The sequence below is a fragment of the Amborella trichopoda genome, chromosome 5 (assembly GCF_054954075.1).
Source record: "Amborella trichopoda isolate Santa Cruz 75 chromosome 5, AtrichopodaSantaCruz75HAP2 v2.0, whole genome shotgun sequence".
NCBI lineage: Eukaryota > Viridiplantae > Streptophyta > Magnoliopsida > Amborellales > Amborellaceae > Amborella > Amborella trichopoda.
The window spans coordinates 12,789,472-12,801,906 of record NC_142340.1 but is presented as its reverse complement, the minus strand read 5'-3'; the positions used below and the strand labels follow the sequence as shown (position 1 = coordinate 12,801,906).

At 36.9% G+C, this 12,435-nt stretch overlaps 1 protein-coding gene across 14 annotated transcripts in view; it reads left to right on the top strand.

Moving 5' to 3' along the window:
- Positions 1-10,187, top strand: part of LOC18443583 (receptor-like serine/threonine-protein kinase ALE2) — a 39,123-nt gene extending 28,936 nt beyond the window's left edge. For 9 of the 14 annotated variants that reach the window (XM_088867505.1, XM_088867502.1, XM_088867507.1 and 6 more), the window contains 2 exons: positions 8,423-8,666; positions 9,216-10,187. In XM_088867505.1, the coding sequence (XP_088723631.1) occupies positions 8,423-8,666; positions 9,216-9,900 (929 nt within the window). In that variant the 3' untranslated portion in view covers positions 9,901-10,187. Of the gene's footprint in view, positions 1-309; positions 623-8,422; positions 8,667-9,215 lie in introns of all 14 variants that reach the window. The other 5 variants (XR_016056014.1, XR_016056013.1, XR_016056012.1 and 2 more) reach the window with 1 other exon arrangement.
- The last annotated feature ends 2,248 nt before the right edge of the window (positions 10,188-12,435 follow it).

Genomic DNA, 12,435 nt, shown 5'->3' with positions numbered 1-12,435 from the left:
AAGGCATTACGGTTTCTCCAAAATTGTGTGCTTTTTGCTGATTTTCTAAGTTTCTTCAAGTTCTCCTACATCAAGTGGTATCGGAGCCCGCGATCCACAAAAATGTTATTGTAGCAATACGGAAGCTATTGTAGCAGTACAGAGATTACTGTAACAGTACGAAAAATACTGTAGCACTAATGTTTTTGGTTCCCTAGGTCAACAACAAAGAGGGAAAGTTGAAGTAGGGTCTAGGGTTTGCTGATTTTGGCCAAAGTTTTGTCAAAAACAACTTAGATCTTGCTGATTTCAACCGTTTTTGTTGATTAGTTGCCCAGGGTATGTGATTTCAGCGAACCCGTGGCAGCGAGAAGGGGTATTTTCGTGGGCCGACTCCATGTTCCTAGATATGAGTGAATTGAGGAACTTGAAAGACAAGTTCAGCAGCTGACACAACAATTCGCGACCCTCAATAATGGACAAGACGGTAATCTTTCAGTCCAAGAAGATCTCGAATACAACCCTTTTCACCATTGTCGTTCGCGTGTGGAGTCGAGTGATGAGGATAGCAACCGGGGACCTAGACATGTGGTGCTTCACTCTAGCGATGTCGATTTGTAGGTGTATATACCTGATATTGTTGGTACGCCTCAACCCGAAGAGTTTATAGATTGGTCAAATACAATAGAGGTTTTTGATTATAAGGAGGTACCTGAAAATAAAAGGGTATAAATTATTGCCATAAAATTGCTTGTGTCAAGGTGCTTCTTGCTTTTTTTTTAAGTTTATTCAAATTCTCCTACATTAGAACCTCATCAAGCAATCGAGATTAAAGATATGTAAGACCTAAATAAGGGTTCATAGATATGAAGTAAGGGTAAGGCCAATTAATAAGTACTCGTACTCTACCAGGGAAATTGTCTATAAAAGATACAAATATTATCTCATGTGTTTTTGAAATGTAATTTTGTGTTGTAGTCCTATTTGAATTTAAAACTCTTTACCAATTAGATTTTTAAAAAGCCAATCCTAGCACTATTAGAAACATGATTTGAGCCTATCTTAGCACAATTGGAAACGCATCCAAGTTTGTCCTAGCACCATCAGTACTCTCATTAATGCTCCATTGCCCTAGTTATACCTGCAATTGATACTTGCGAAAGACATTAGAATCATACATGTTGAGTATTTCGTAACTCAAAACATTTGTATTTGAAAGTTGATTCGTGTTACAAATACTTCAACACTGTGATAATCGAGTTGTTATTTGGAGCACCTATAGCCATGGGAAACAATATTTTCCAATCGGGTTTCCAAATAACTGAAATCAAAATCCATAAATATTTGGGTGAGATTCGACATTCAATGAATCAGAATTTTGTGCATGTACGAACATCAATACTTAATTTTGTGGATTCAAGCTTCCAAAAAAATTCGGATTGGAACTCTATGAAGATGGAAGCAAGATTCCATGTCTGTTGAGTCATAATTTCCTTCACCTACAAACCGAGGCACTGATGCTGTGGAATCTGGTTTTTAAAAAATATCAAATCAAGATTCAATATATGTGGAATGGGGAATTAAAAATTGGTTATTTACGAGCTGCTGAGCGTAGCGAAGTAAAGAGGGTGAAATGCTCGGCGAAAAGAGCTTCGAGGTTCGATCATCCCTAGCCCATGTAGCAACGAGCAAAGCCTACTCCACAAGTTCTGAAGATAACGAGACTACAATGACGCAAACTCACTACCTTAGACCAAGCTACGAAGCAATAGTTTTGTCCTTTGAATCATGAGCCAACTACCTATAGATTAGTAACAGTAACGATAAAAGCTAGGGCACTATTGATCGTGACACAACGCGATACTAGCGAGCCCTTGTTGGAGTCAAGATTAAAAAAAGTTAGAATCAAGATTTCATAAATGTTGGGATTTTAGAAAAAGTTGGAATCGAAATTCCTAAAATAAGAAATCCAATTTCCTAACTTCAAGGAAACGTGTTCCATGAAGATTCCTTGTCGAAATTGAGGAATCGGGATCTCAAAGTGGAATTACAACCTGGGCAGATGGATTCCGGTAACTATGATTGTAATCGACTCTTCAACAACCCTCCCCTTACTGTTGAGTTAATGTATTAAGTGTCATTTGTCACAATTCTCCACAAGTATTAGAAACAACGTCAAGTACCTTAACTAAGTATTTTTCTAGAGTTTTTGGATTAAATGATGAAAATAAAATTGCTTTATTTTATTAATAATGTTTTTATAAAAATAAGACATTTATTACCAGAGTAATGATTCTATGAGACCCACTCACACCTATGTGTGTAGGACCTCAAAGGATCACCATTAAATTTGACACAGATCTCTAGAAAAGTTATCACATGGGTGTGAGACTTGACTTTTCTAGAGATCTATGTCAAATTTAATGGTAATCCTTTGGGGTCCTACACACATGGGTGTGGAGGGTTTCACAAGGTCATTTCCCTTATTACAAATTCTTGAAAATATGGAACGATGTACTCTAAAATTTGTTGACACCCATAGAGTTTTCAGATACACACCATATATTAACTATTAAAGAATTTTCAGTACTAAAAATTTTCAAATAATGTTTTAAAGATACCTAGCATTTTATAAAATTCTGACAATCATTTTGCTTTAGTGGATCAACATCATCATTATTCGGGCCTTATTCCAAGTATTTGGTGTTGGCTGCACAAATCTTGTTTTGTTGTTTTGCTCTATCATGATCATACCCTTTGTTAGAGCATAAGTCGCCATACCTCTTCTAATTAATTCCATCCATATCCTTTTGGGCCTTCTCCTTGTAGTTTTAGAGCCTTCCACTTAAACTGATTTTCTCCTTGTGATTTATGAGGTCCACACTATACATGGCCAGCCCACCTAAGTCTGTTTTCCTTCATCGTCTATTGGAGCCACCTCTAAGTTCCCTTATATGTAATTATTTTGAATTCTATCCTTTATTGTATCCATCTCAGCATCCTCATCTCAGCTATACTCATCCTATAGATATGTTGTTTCTTGGTCATCCGATATTTTATCCCATAAAGCATGATTAATATTACATTCGTTTTATAGAACTTTCCCATTAGTTTCATTGGTATGTGGCGATCATATAAAACTCCGGATGTACATCTCCATTTGGCCCACCCAGCTCTAATTTGTGTGTGACATCATCCTCAATCTCTTCATTATCATGGATTATCGATCCAAGATGCCTAAAATAATCTCTTTTAGGTATTTCTTTGTCATCAATGTGAACTACTTCTTCGTTTCTACTCATATTATTACTAAACTTGCATTCTATATGTTGTTTTAGTCTGGCTAATTTTAAAACCTTTACATTCTAGGGCATCCCTCCAATGTGGTAACTTCGTGTTGACACTGCCTCTAGTATCATAAATTAAAACTGTCATCCACAAGCAACATGCACAACAATACCTCATCCTGCAGATGCTTGGCTTACTCGTCCAAAACCAAAACAAAGAGTTACGAAATCAATGTTGACCCCTGATGTAAGCGAACTGTCATTGAAAACTCACTTGTCTCCCCAATAGTTGTCTTCACACTAGTTAGCGTTCATTCGTATACATATTTCTTACCACGTCAATATATCTTCTAGAAACTCCTTTCTTTTCCAACATCCACGAAATTAGCTCTATAGGTGCCCTGTCATATGCTTTCTCTAAATCAATAAAGATCATGTGGAGTTCTCTTCCCTTCTCCCTAAACTTCTCAATTAGAATTGTCCAAGTAGGAAAATAGCCGCAATTGTTGACCTCCCTGTCTTAAAGCCGAATTGATTTTCTGATACACTCGTTTCAAGCCTTAGTCGTTGCTCAATCACTATCTCTCACAGCTTCATAATGTGGCTCATAAGTTTGATCCTTCGATAATTCATACTGTTATGTATGTCTCCTTTGTTCTTGTAAAGAGGTACGATGATACTTTTTCTCTATTCGTCAGGCATTTTTTTTGTTCTCAACATCCTGTTGAACAGCTTGGCTAACCACAATATGCCAATCTCTTCCATGCACTTCTAGACCTCTATCGAGATACCTCTATCCGACCTTCATCCTTGTCAATGCTTCTTTCATTTCATGTATCTTAATCCTGTAAATGTATCTATTACCTAGGACCTCATTTATGTTGAAGGTTTCTCCTAACGTTGTTGCTTCCAAAGTGTTCGTCATTTAACAATTATTGAAAATAACTTTGCCATGTTTTGTTGACTTCGTCATCCTTCATCAACACCCACTGATCTTCACTTAATGCATTTAATATGATCTAGATACCTACACTCCCTGTCTCATTTTTGCTAGTTTGAAGACATCTATTTTTCCTTCTCTTATTCGTAGTTTATTATATAGGTCATCGTATGGCCTTACTTACTATTATCTTAGTGTTTTTCTTAGCTTTTTTATATTCTTTTAAGTTTTGATAATTTCTATTACATTACCAGGTATTTTAATATGATCGTTTTTTGCAATAGGTTTTTTGAACCTCATCACTCCACCACTAAGTTTCTTTATCAAAATTTCTTTCCTTCTTTTACGAATTTATTCCTAAATAATTCTAGTTTCTCCCTTATTAAATTTCATCACCTAGTTCCTGGACTCAGTTACTCCTCTTCCATCTCTTTATACAAACATCCATCACCATGAGCTTATGTTATGTGGGCAAACTCTCTCTTGGGGTAATGTTATAGTCTTTACATGATGGTCGATTAAAGAAGTCTATCTGGATTTCATATGATCTACTTTATAAGTTACTAAATGTTTATCTTGCTTTTTAAAGTAGCTGTTTGTTATTGCTAGGTCTTAAGCCATAGGAAAAATCCAGAATATCACCCATCTCATTTCTATCTCGAAAACCATATCCTCCATGTACCCTATCATATCCTCTTACTATCTTTTCTTACATGACCATTTAAGTCACCTCCTAAAAGAAGCCTCTCTCCATTTGGTATTCTTTGGACTAGTCCTTCCATGTCTTCCTAGAATTGTCTCTTGCTGCTATCATCTAGTCCTACTTGTGGTGTTTCAGCACTAATTACATGAATTATCTGCTCCCTTAACGCAAGTTTAATTAATAGGAGCCTATCACCTATTCTTTTGACATCTACTTTATCCTGTCAATCGTTGTCTACTATGCCTACACAATTTCTATTATTATCCTTTCCTATATGCCAAAGTTTATATCCATCAATTTCCCTAGCTTTTGTCCTTTTCCATTTAGTCTCCTGTAGGCATGGTATATAAACTCTCCTTCGCCTCATTGTATCCAGTAACTCTATACTCTTACCTGTTAGAGTTCCTATATTCCATATGGTTAGACAAATCCTATTCTCTTGGACTAGCTTCTTTACCTGCTCCTGTCCAAAATGGCATAGGAACCCTAGCCTTATTTATCACCGCAATCGAGCGTCGTTGCGGCACGTTGCTCCCAAGGAGTGCCTAGGTAACCCTTCTCATTTCTCACTACACCTGGTTGCTGATACATCACGATGCTCACAGGGAAAGCCCTAGCATGAGCATATAACATAGGTTCATCATTCATGAAAAGATGTGGCCAAGTTTACGCTGGCTGCCCTATCTAAGACAACCCTCTCCCTCTCTGCGGGCTTGGGACCAGCATGACCTGGTTGGACTGGCCATGGTGGACTTATTTTGATGTTGTGGACCTAGATTTCAAATATCTCTGGTTACTATTCCTAAAAATTGAAAGCGAGGTCTCATATTGGTTGAATCACGGTTTACTGTACCTATGAAATGCAAAATTTGGTGAGATGGATAGATTCCAAAGACATCAGAATGAGATTAAAAAAATGATTCCTAGCTTCCAGGAATCGGGATCTATAGTGATTCCTTCACAACAGAATCATGATTTTGAACCAGAATCACTATCTAGAGCAGACGACTTCAGTAACTGTAGTTGGCTCTACTAGTTTTATTATAAAATTATAGAACTGATGAGGTCGCCTAATACGTGAGTGGTGTTGATGAACACATTAGCTGCACTTATTGAGTAAATGTTAATCATTCTCTCCTGCCAAACGCTAAATGGTTTCCCATTATCAGTATCCATGATGAAAGTAATGCAACAGATAAATATTACAAGCTAAAGAAACCAAAGATCTAATGAATTGATTAAAGATACAGGGAAGTTTACAAGCAGCTTCTTGCTCTATGGTGAAATCAGGACTCTAAACAAATTATATTCAACTTTGCTTCTAAATCCCATACTAGCGTTTGTTTATGACTAAAACCTTAACCCTCATGGATCCTAATTCTAATATAATTAGCACTTCTAATAAACATAAAATTTTGTTATGGTACTTCTAGAACCAATAATTCCACAAGGTTCTAATTACTCTTCCAAACTGTTCCTAAAATTCTAAAAACTAAAAAAAGAAGGAAAACTCCCAAAAAAAAAATTATAAACCCAAAAACAAACTCAAAATAAATCCTTAAAATTTAATAGAAAAATTTAAAAATACAAGACATCTTGTCATACATTAGACTATGCAAGTTGCAGAATTTGTCCTCAAGTGTTTGAAGTAGGCTAAGATGAATCTTGCATCAAAACTTTTGTCTTCTTCAATCTTCTTCTACTTTGTTGACTCAAAGATTATTTGTGGTGCAAAGAAATTTTCAAGAAACTGATCTTGATACATGTATTGTGAAATTGACTAAAATATATTGAATTTGGCTACCCTTGAACTCACATAGAAAATCATGTTGGAAGTTTCAAACTCAATTTTTGGGCCTTTACAGGCTTCTTCTGACAAAACCAGTAGAGAAAACTAACAAAATCGGTTTAGACATTGTTGTGCTTTGAATATGCTTTTTAATGAGTACCAATAATAATGATTTTGAGTTATGAGCGAAAAGTTCTGCTTTGTTGAAGGTGCGGTGCTCAAAATCACGCATCTATCTGTTGAATCTCAATATCAAGTGAAATATCATCAACCACATAGGTGGCATCGTAAGTGGCAAACTCATTAACAGAAAATCCTGGGTGCTTGAGTTCTTACGGAGCCCATAATCTTTCTCATACTGTAGCTCGTAGAATTCTAATACTAAATACGAACTTCATGGTGGCTTTCATGCCTCTCCGTGCTAATAGCACCTTCCGTGCTCGATTCTACTAAATTGCCCTGGTTAAGTGCTAGAACAAACCCTTCTTTATCAATACTAGATTTTTGCCCATGGTTTCCAGGCCAGATAGGAATCTAGGGTGTCCTCGCTCGCCTCCCCATCTAGGGTTCCCTTCATCCCCTTCAAAATCTATTATCTCCTGATGCTCCTCCTCAAACTCTATTCATCTGAAAATGAAATTTTTGAAAAATCCAAGTTCTCTCTGGACCACATGTCAATCATCAACGGCGAGTCCCAATCTAGAAGCTACTCATTATGTAAATGATTTGTCGAGAATAAAATTCCTTCATGGTCTTTCTCATTGAGATCACAAACCAAACTATCCTGACACTTCAACATGATTACCTCTCCCCTAGTCATGAGATGAATTAAAATCTGCTAAAAGGAACCATCACTAAAATTGGATTTAGATCTAATGTCATGAACTACTAAACTTTGATCAAAGCTTGTTGGATGCACATTGTGCATCATCTCCTCTAACCTCCATCAATTTTGAACGCTTCTGGCATTCCTCATATTCTAGTTTCTCAATCCCTCCTGCAATGTGACTTCAACACCAGCACCACAAACACGGCCACTTCGAACTCCTTCAGCAGCCATCGCACAAAGTTGCAACATGTCATGGCACCCTTTGGGAGACAAGTTGCTTTAATACCAACTGATGTAGTGGTAAAATCACAAGAATAAAGGTATCATGGATCTAATGCTCACATTGAAATAAGTGGAGCTTAAAAGCCAAGTTTCTAGCTCTTTGTTGAAACCAGGATTCTAAACAAAATAATATTCAGCTCTGCTTCTAAAATCTTATATTGGCCCCTATTTATAGCTAAAACCTTGTCCATTATGAATCTTAATTCTGATATAATTATAAATTATTAACACAAAATTTGTAATGACACTTTTACCCCTAGTCAAATAAATAATTTCACAAGATCTATAATTACTTCTCTAGACTACCATTAAAATCCTAAAAACAAAAGAAAACCCTGAAATCCCTAAAAAAACTTAAAAACCCACTTCAGAAAGTGTAGAAGGCATGCGATGTTTTCTCTTTAAACATTGCTGGGACCCTTCTCATACTTCCTTACAGGAACAATATGATCATATTGCTCTTAATAAGAGTATATATTGTATTTTTTATCTTTTATTCTGTTTTTTTTTACTCTTTTTTTTTGTGTGGTGATGGTTTGTAGTTCTGCATGGATTTTTTGCTTGCAGTTTCTTTGCATTTCAAGAAAGATTTATGATTTGTATTTATCTTCAGGTGTGGACAGGGAAACCTCTCCGCTAGATTGGAATGCACGGATGAAGATTGCACTTGGATCAGCTCGCGGCCTTGCATATCTCCATGAAGATTCAAGTCCCCGTGTAATTCATCGAGACTTCAAGTCTAGTAACATCTTGTTGGAGGATGATTTTACCCCCAAAGTGTCTGATTTTGGCTTGGCCAGAGCAGCATCAGAAGGGGGGAACGAACACATCTCAACACGTGTTATGGGGACTTTTGGGTATCTAGTCTAAACCTGTCGCTTTAGATAACCCTTTCTTTTGTTTAATTGGGTTCAATCCTGTATTTCAAGTGAGGTGCAGCTTGTTCCAAAATTGAGGTGGTTGTGGGTTTCAACAAAGCTTACATCCTGAAGAAAGTTAAAAAAAATAACAGTAACTATCAAATAGGTGCCTGGAGCACCAGATAAATGCAGGTGCTCAACAAACTTGAAATTTCAAAATGTTGCCTAGACTTGTTATTGTTTTCAAAAGGATGTCTGAATTTTTCCTTGGCTTAAGTATCTATAATTATTAGTTGCATTTTAAGGGGTAAAACTATATGGAACGTAAGATTAGACCGTTTAATTAATGTTTGAAAGTATCAACTTTCTAATTCACTAAATGAGTGACGCAAGATTCTAGTAGCCATTTCGATATTAATCACACCACCCCGAAAACAAGAAATGAGAAAGAAAAAGGAAAAGGGGTTCCATTTTGTCTGTTTTCAGAGTCCTTTTGATAGAGGAAGTAAAACGTGGGTTTTGTTGTTCTTTTTCTTGTTTGTTCAGGTATGTCGCCCCCGAGTATGCAATGACAGGGCATCTCCTTGTGAAGAGCGATGTCTACAGCTATGGAGTTGTCCTCCTTGAGCTCCTAACAGGCCGTAAACCAGTCGATATGAGCCAACCCCAAGGCCAAGAGAACCTAGTCACATGGGCCCGCCCTCTCCTCACAAGCAAAGAGGGCCTTGACACGATTGCTGACCCTGCCTTAGTTAATAAATACCCCTTTGACAGCATGGCAAAGGTTGCGGCCATAGCATCGATGTGCGTTCAACCCGAGGTTTCGCACCGACCATTCATGGGTGAGGTTGTCCAAGCCTTGAAGCTTGTGTGCCATGACTCTGATGAGAGAGAAGGTGGTGGCTCCGGAAGCTATAGTCAAGAGGGACTCTCGACATTGGGTATCGAAATAAAAGGTGGTTCCACTGGGCTTCAAGATACAACATCCTTTGTCTCAGCAGATTGTTATGATACTGGAATGGAAGCCGAAAGGGGGCTATCAGGTTCAGATGTCTTTAGTGCGTCGGCAAGGCTTGTGAGGGAGCTTTCAGGATCTTTTAGAAGGCATTCGAGTTCGGGGCCTTTAATGAGAACAAGTAGGAGCAGGCAGCTTTGGCGTGGAATTAGGGGGTTATCGAGTGGGAGTATGAGTGAGCATCGGGCTGCCCGTAAGTCTCATGGGGTCTTCTGAGAATTGTGGCCATCATAATGATTTCTTATTACACGGGATTGAAAGACGAGGAAAATGAGCAGCACGGAGTTTCAGTTGTACACTAGAGAGGTGATTTAAATGCTTCTTGTAACAATTTAGGCAGGGCCATGTTAAGACGATGGCTGGTATATGCAGAAATTTTTGGAAAATAAGTTATTCTGTTCCATTGTGGTAAATAATTAGCCGCTGTAACTGTTGAGTAAAAAGGAAATATGAGGTGATAAATGATGGGTGTCAGTTGAGGGCACCCACCTATGTGTTTCTTATGGAATTTTGTATTGTAGAAATAAGCATGAAAAGTATTCTTTTTTATAATGTTAATGTAAATTGCACTAAATATTTAAGGTGTACTTTATTGTGGAACAAAACACAGGAAAAAGCATAAGAAACACGAAACAGGTGAACTTACAAACCTTACGATCCATCGCACCAGAGTAGAAGCCCATGAACCTTCTCTAGCCCATAGATTGGTAGTAGTATTTCTTTCACAGGTTGATGTGTTGGAAATTAACTTCACTTGCAGCCTGCTGGAACCGAATCTTATCCATGATGCCACTCCATCACCAAGGGGTTTCCAAAAGATCTAGGTACCAAGAGATTCCATTCATGGAGTCTGAACTCCATGCCCAAGAGCCCAGAGCTCAGCTTCATTGACAGAGCAAGGGTGCAGCAAGATTGAGTGTTCTATTGCACAAACTATCTCATAGCGGCAGATCCTTACTTCCAGCCCTTCCTATCCTCTAGAACCCAGCCCTTCCTATCCTCTAGAACTGCCATCAAAATTCAGTTTCAACCATCCCTCTTCAGGTTTGACCCACTAAGATGCTTTTGTGTTTCTTCTATGGCCTGATTGGGCTTAAAAGTGTCAATTATATACAATGTCTTTGGAAATCTCCCCAGACTACTACTACACTTAGATCCACATAACCATGGAAGCCATTGTAGCCAACTGCAATTCATCTGCCCCTCCAGCTATCTTCAAATACTTTAGCCCCATCTCCCCCACCAATTTGTTAGCATGGCCTCATTTACAAAGGATAGCCTTCTAATACCCAAACCTGCCGTTCTCCTCATTTACAAAGGATAGCCTTCTAATGCTCAGTCCTGCTGCTCTTTTAAGATGACAGACCTCCAACTTGACAAGATAGTACTTCCTCTTGGCAGCTGATCCACTCTAGAGAAAGCCCTCATCATATATAGTATTTTCTTAAGTATAAAAGCAAAAGCTTGAAGGACCAAAAAGCCACCCGGATTATCCAACCCAAACTCTGTGTTGGATCGATGGATCGGCGTCTCGGATCGGTGAATCAGCAAGTTTCGGCCTAAAGTTTTTATTTCTCTATAAAATAAGTCACTATATAATAATAAATTAACAATAAGTCATTCGTCAATATAAGTGAAAATTATAAATATTAATTTTGAATTACAATTTATATTAAATATGAAAATAGTATAATTTATACAAAAATAACAATTTATTAACAATTCAGCAATTTAATGCATTAAATTATATAATGTTTTAATGTATTTATAATAATGAAAATTTTAATATAGCAATAACAATTTTAATATAATTATAGTAAATAAGTTAACATTTTTTACATAATTATATTCATTCAACATAATGATGTTAACATAATTTTAATGACATCATATTCACATGATGATATTGACATAAGTTCAACGAGTTACTAAGATAAATAAACAATAATAATTTCAATATAATTATATTAATTTTTGTAAATTAATTATATAGAATTTAATTTCGTAATTATATGTATTTAAAACTTAACTATATGTATTTTTATTTTTTGTAAATTATAAAAAACAAAATAAATATTATTAATCTAAAAAAGTAAAATAAATTTTATTTTGACGAACTTGCCCTTTTTTTTTTAAAGACTTGGCACAATCCTAAATGATGTATTGAATTATTTTATCAATGGCGCACTTGCCCTTGGTAATTGGACATGTTGAATGCCTGAAGCAATCCCACATGAAGGATTTGGGAAGAGCAAACCACCACAAAAGGACCACTTCAACATTACCAATAAACAAATGGTGCTTGTGAGGTGAACATGATGTTAGCGTGTTGACACTTTCTAGTATGAGTGGAGCTGGTGGGATCCACCACAACATTTTTTATAAAAAAATTGTTAAAAAATTTACTCCAAAAATTCCAGATGGCACCGATCCACTGCAATGACACGGCCGGATCCCATTTTATTAACGGATCCAAAGCAGTGCCTCCGATACTCAATCTGGATCAGATCATCATTTTTTTGAACCTCGCCCATAGAGAAGTTAGATAGTCTAGCTGTTGTAATTAAAACAACTTTTTAATTTGTTCCAAAATAAGGACCTGATGGAAGTCTTGAGTACCAAGGTAAGGCCACTCCAGTAAGTATCAGAGGAATTGCTTGAGCAGCAAATATCCATTTGATGATATAGTGGCACCATCAGCTATAAAATGTTCCTATGGAGAGCCAGTCCCAAGTCCTCGAATGTGGGAGA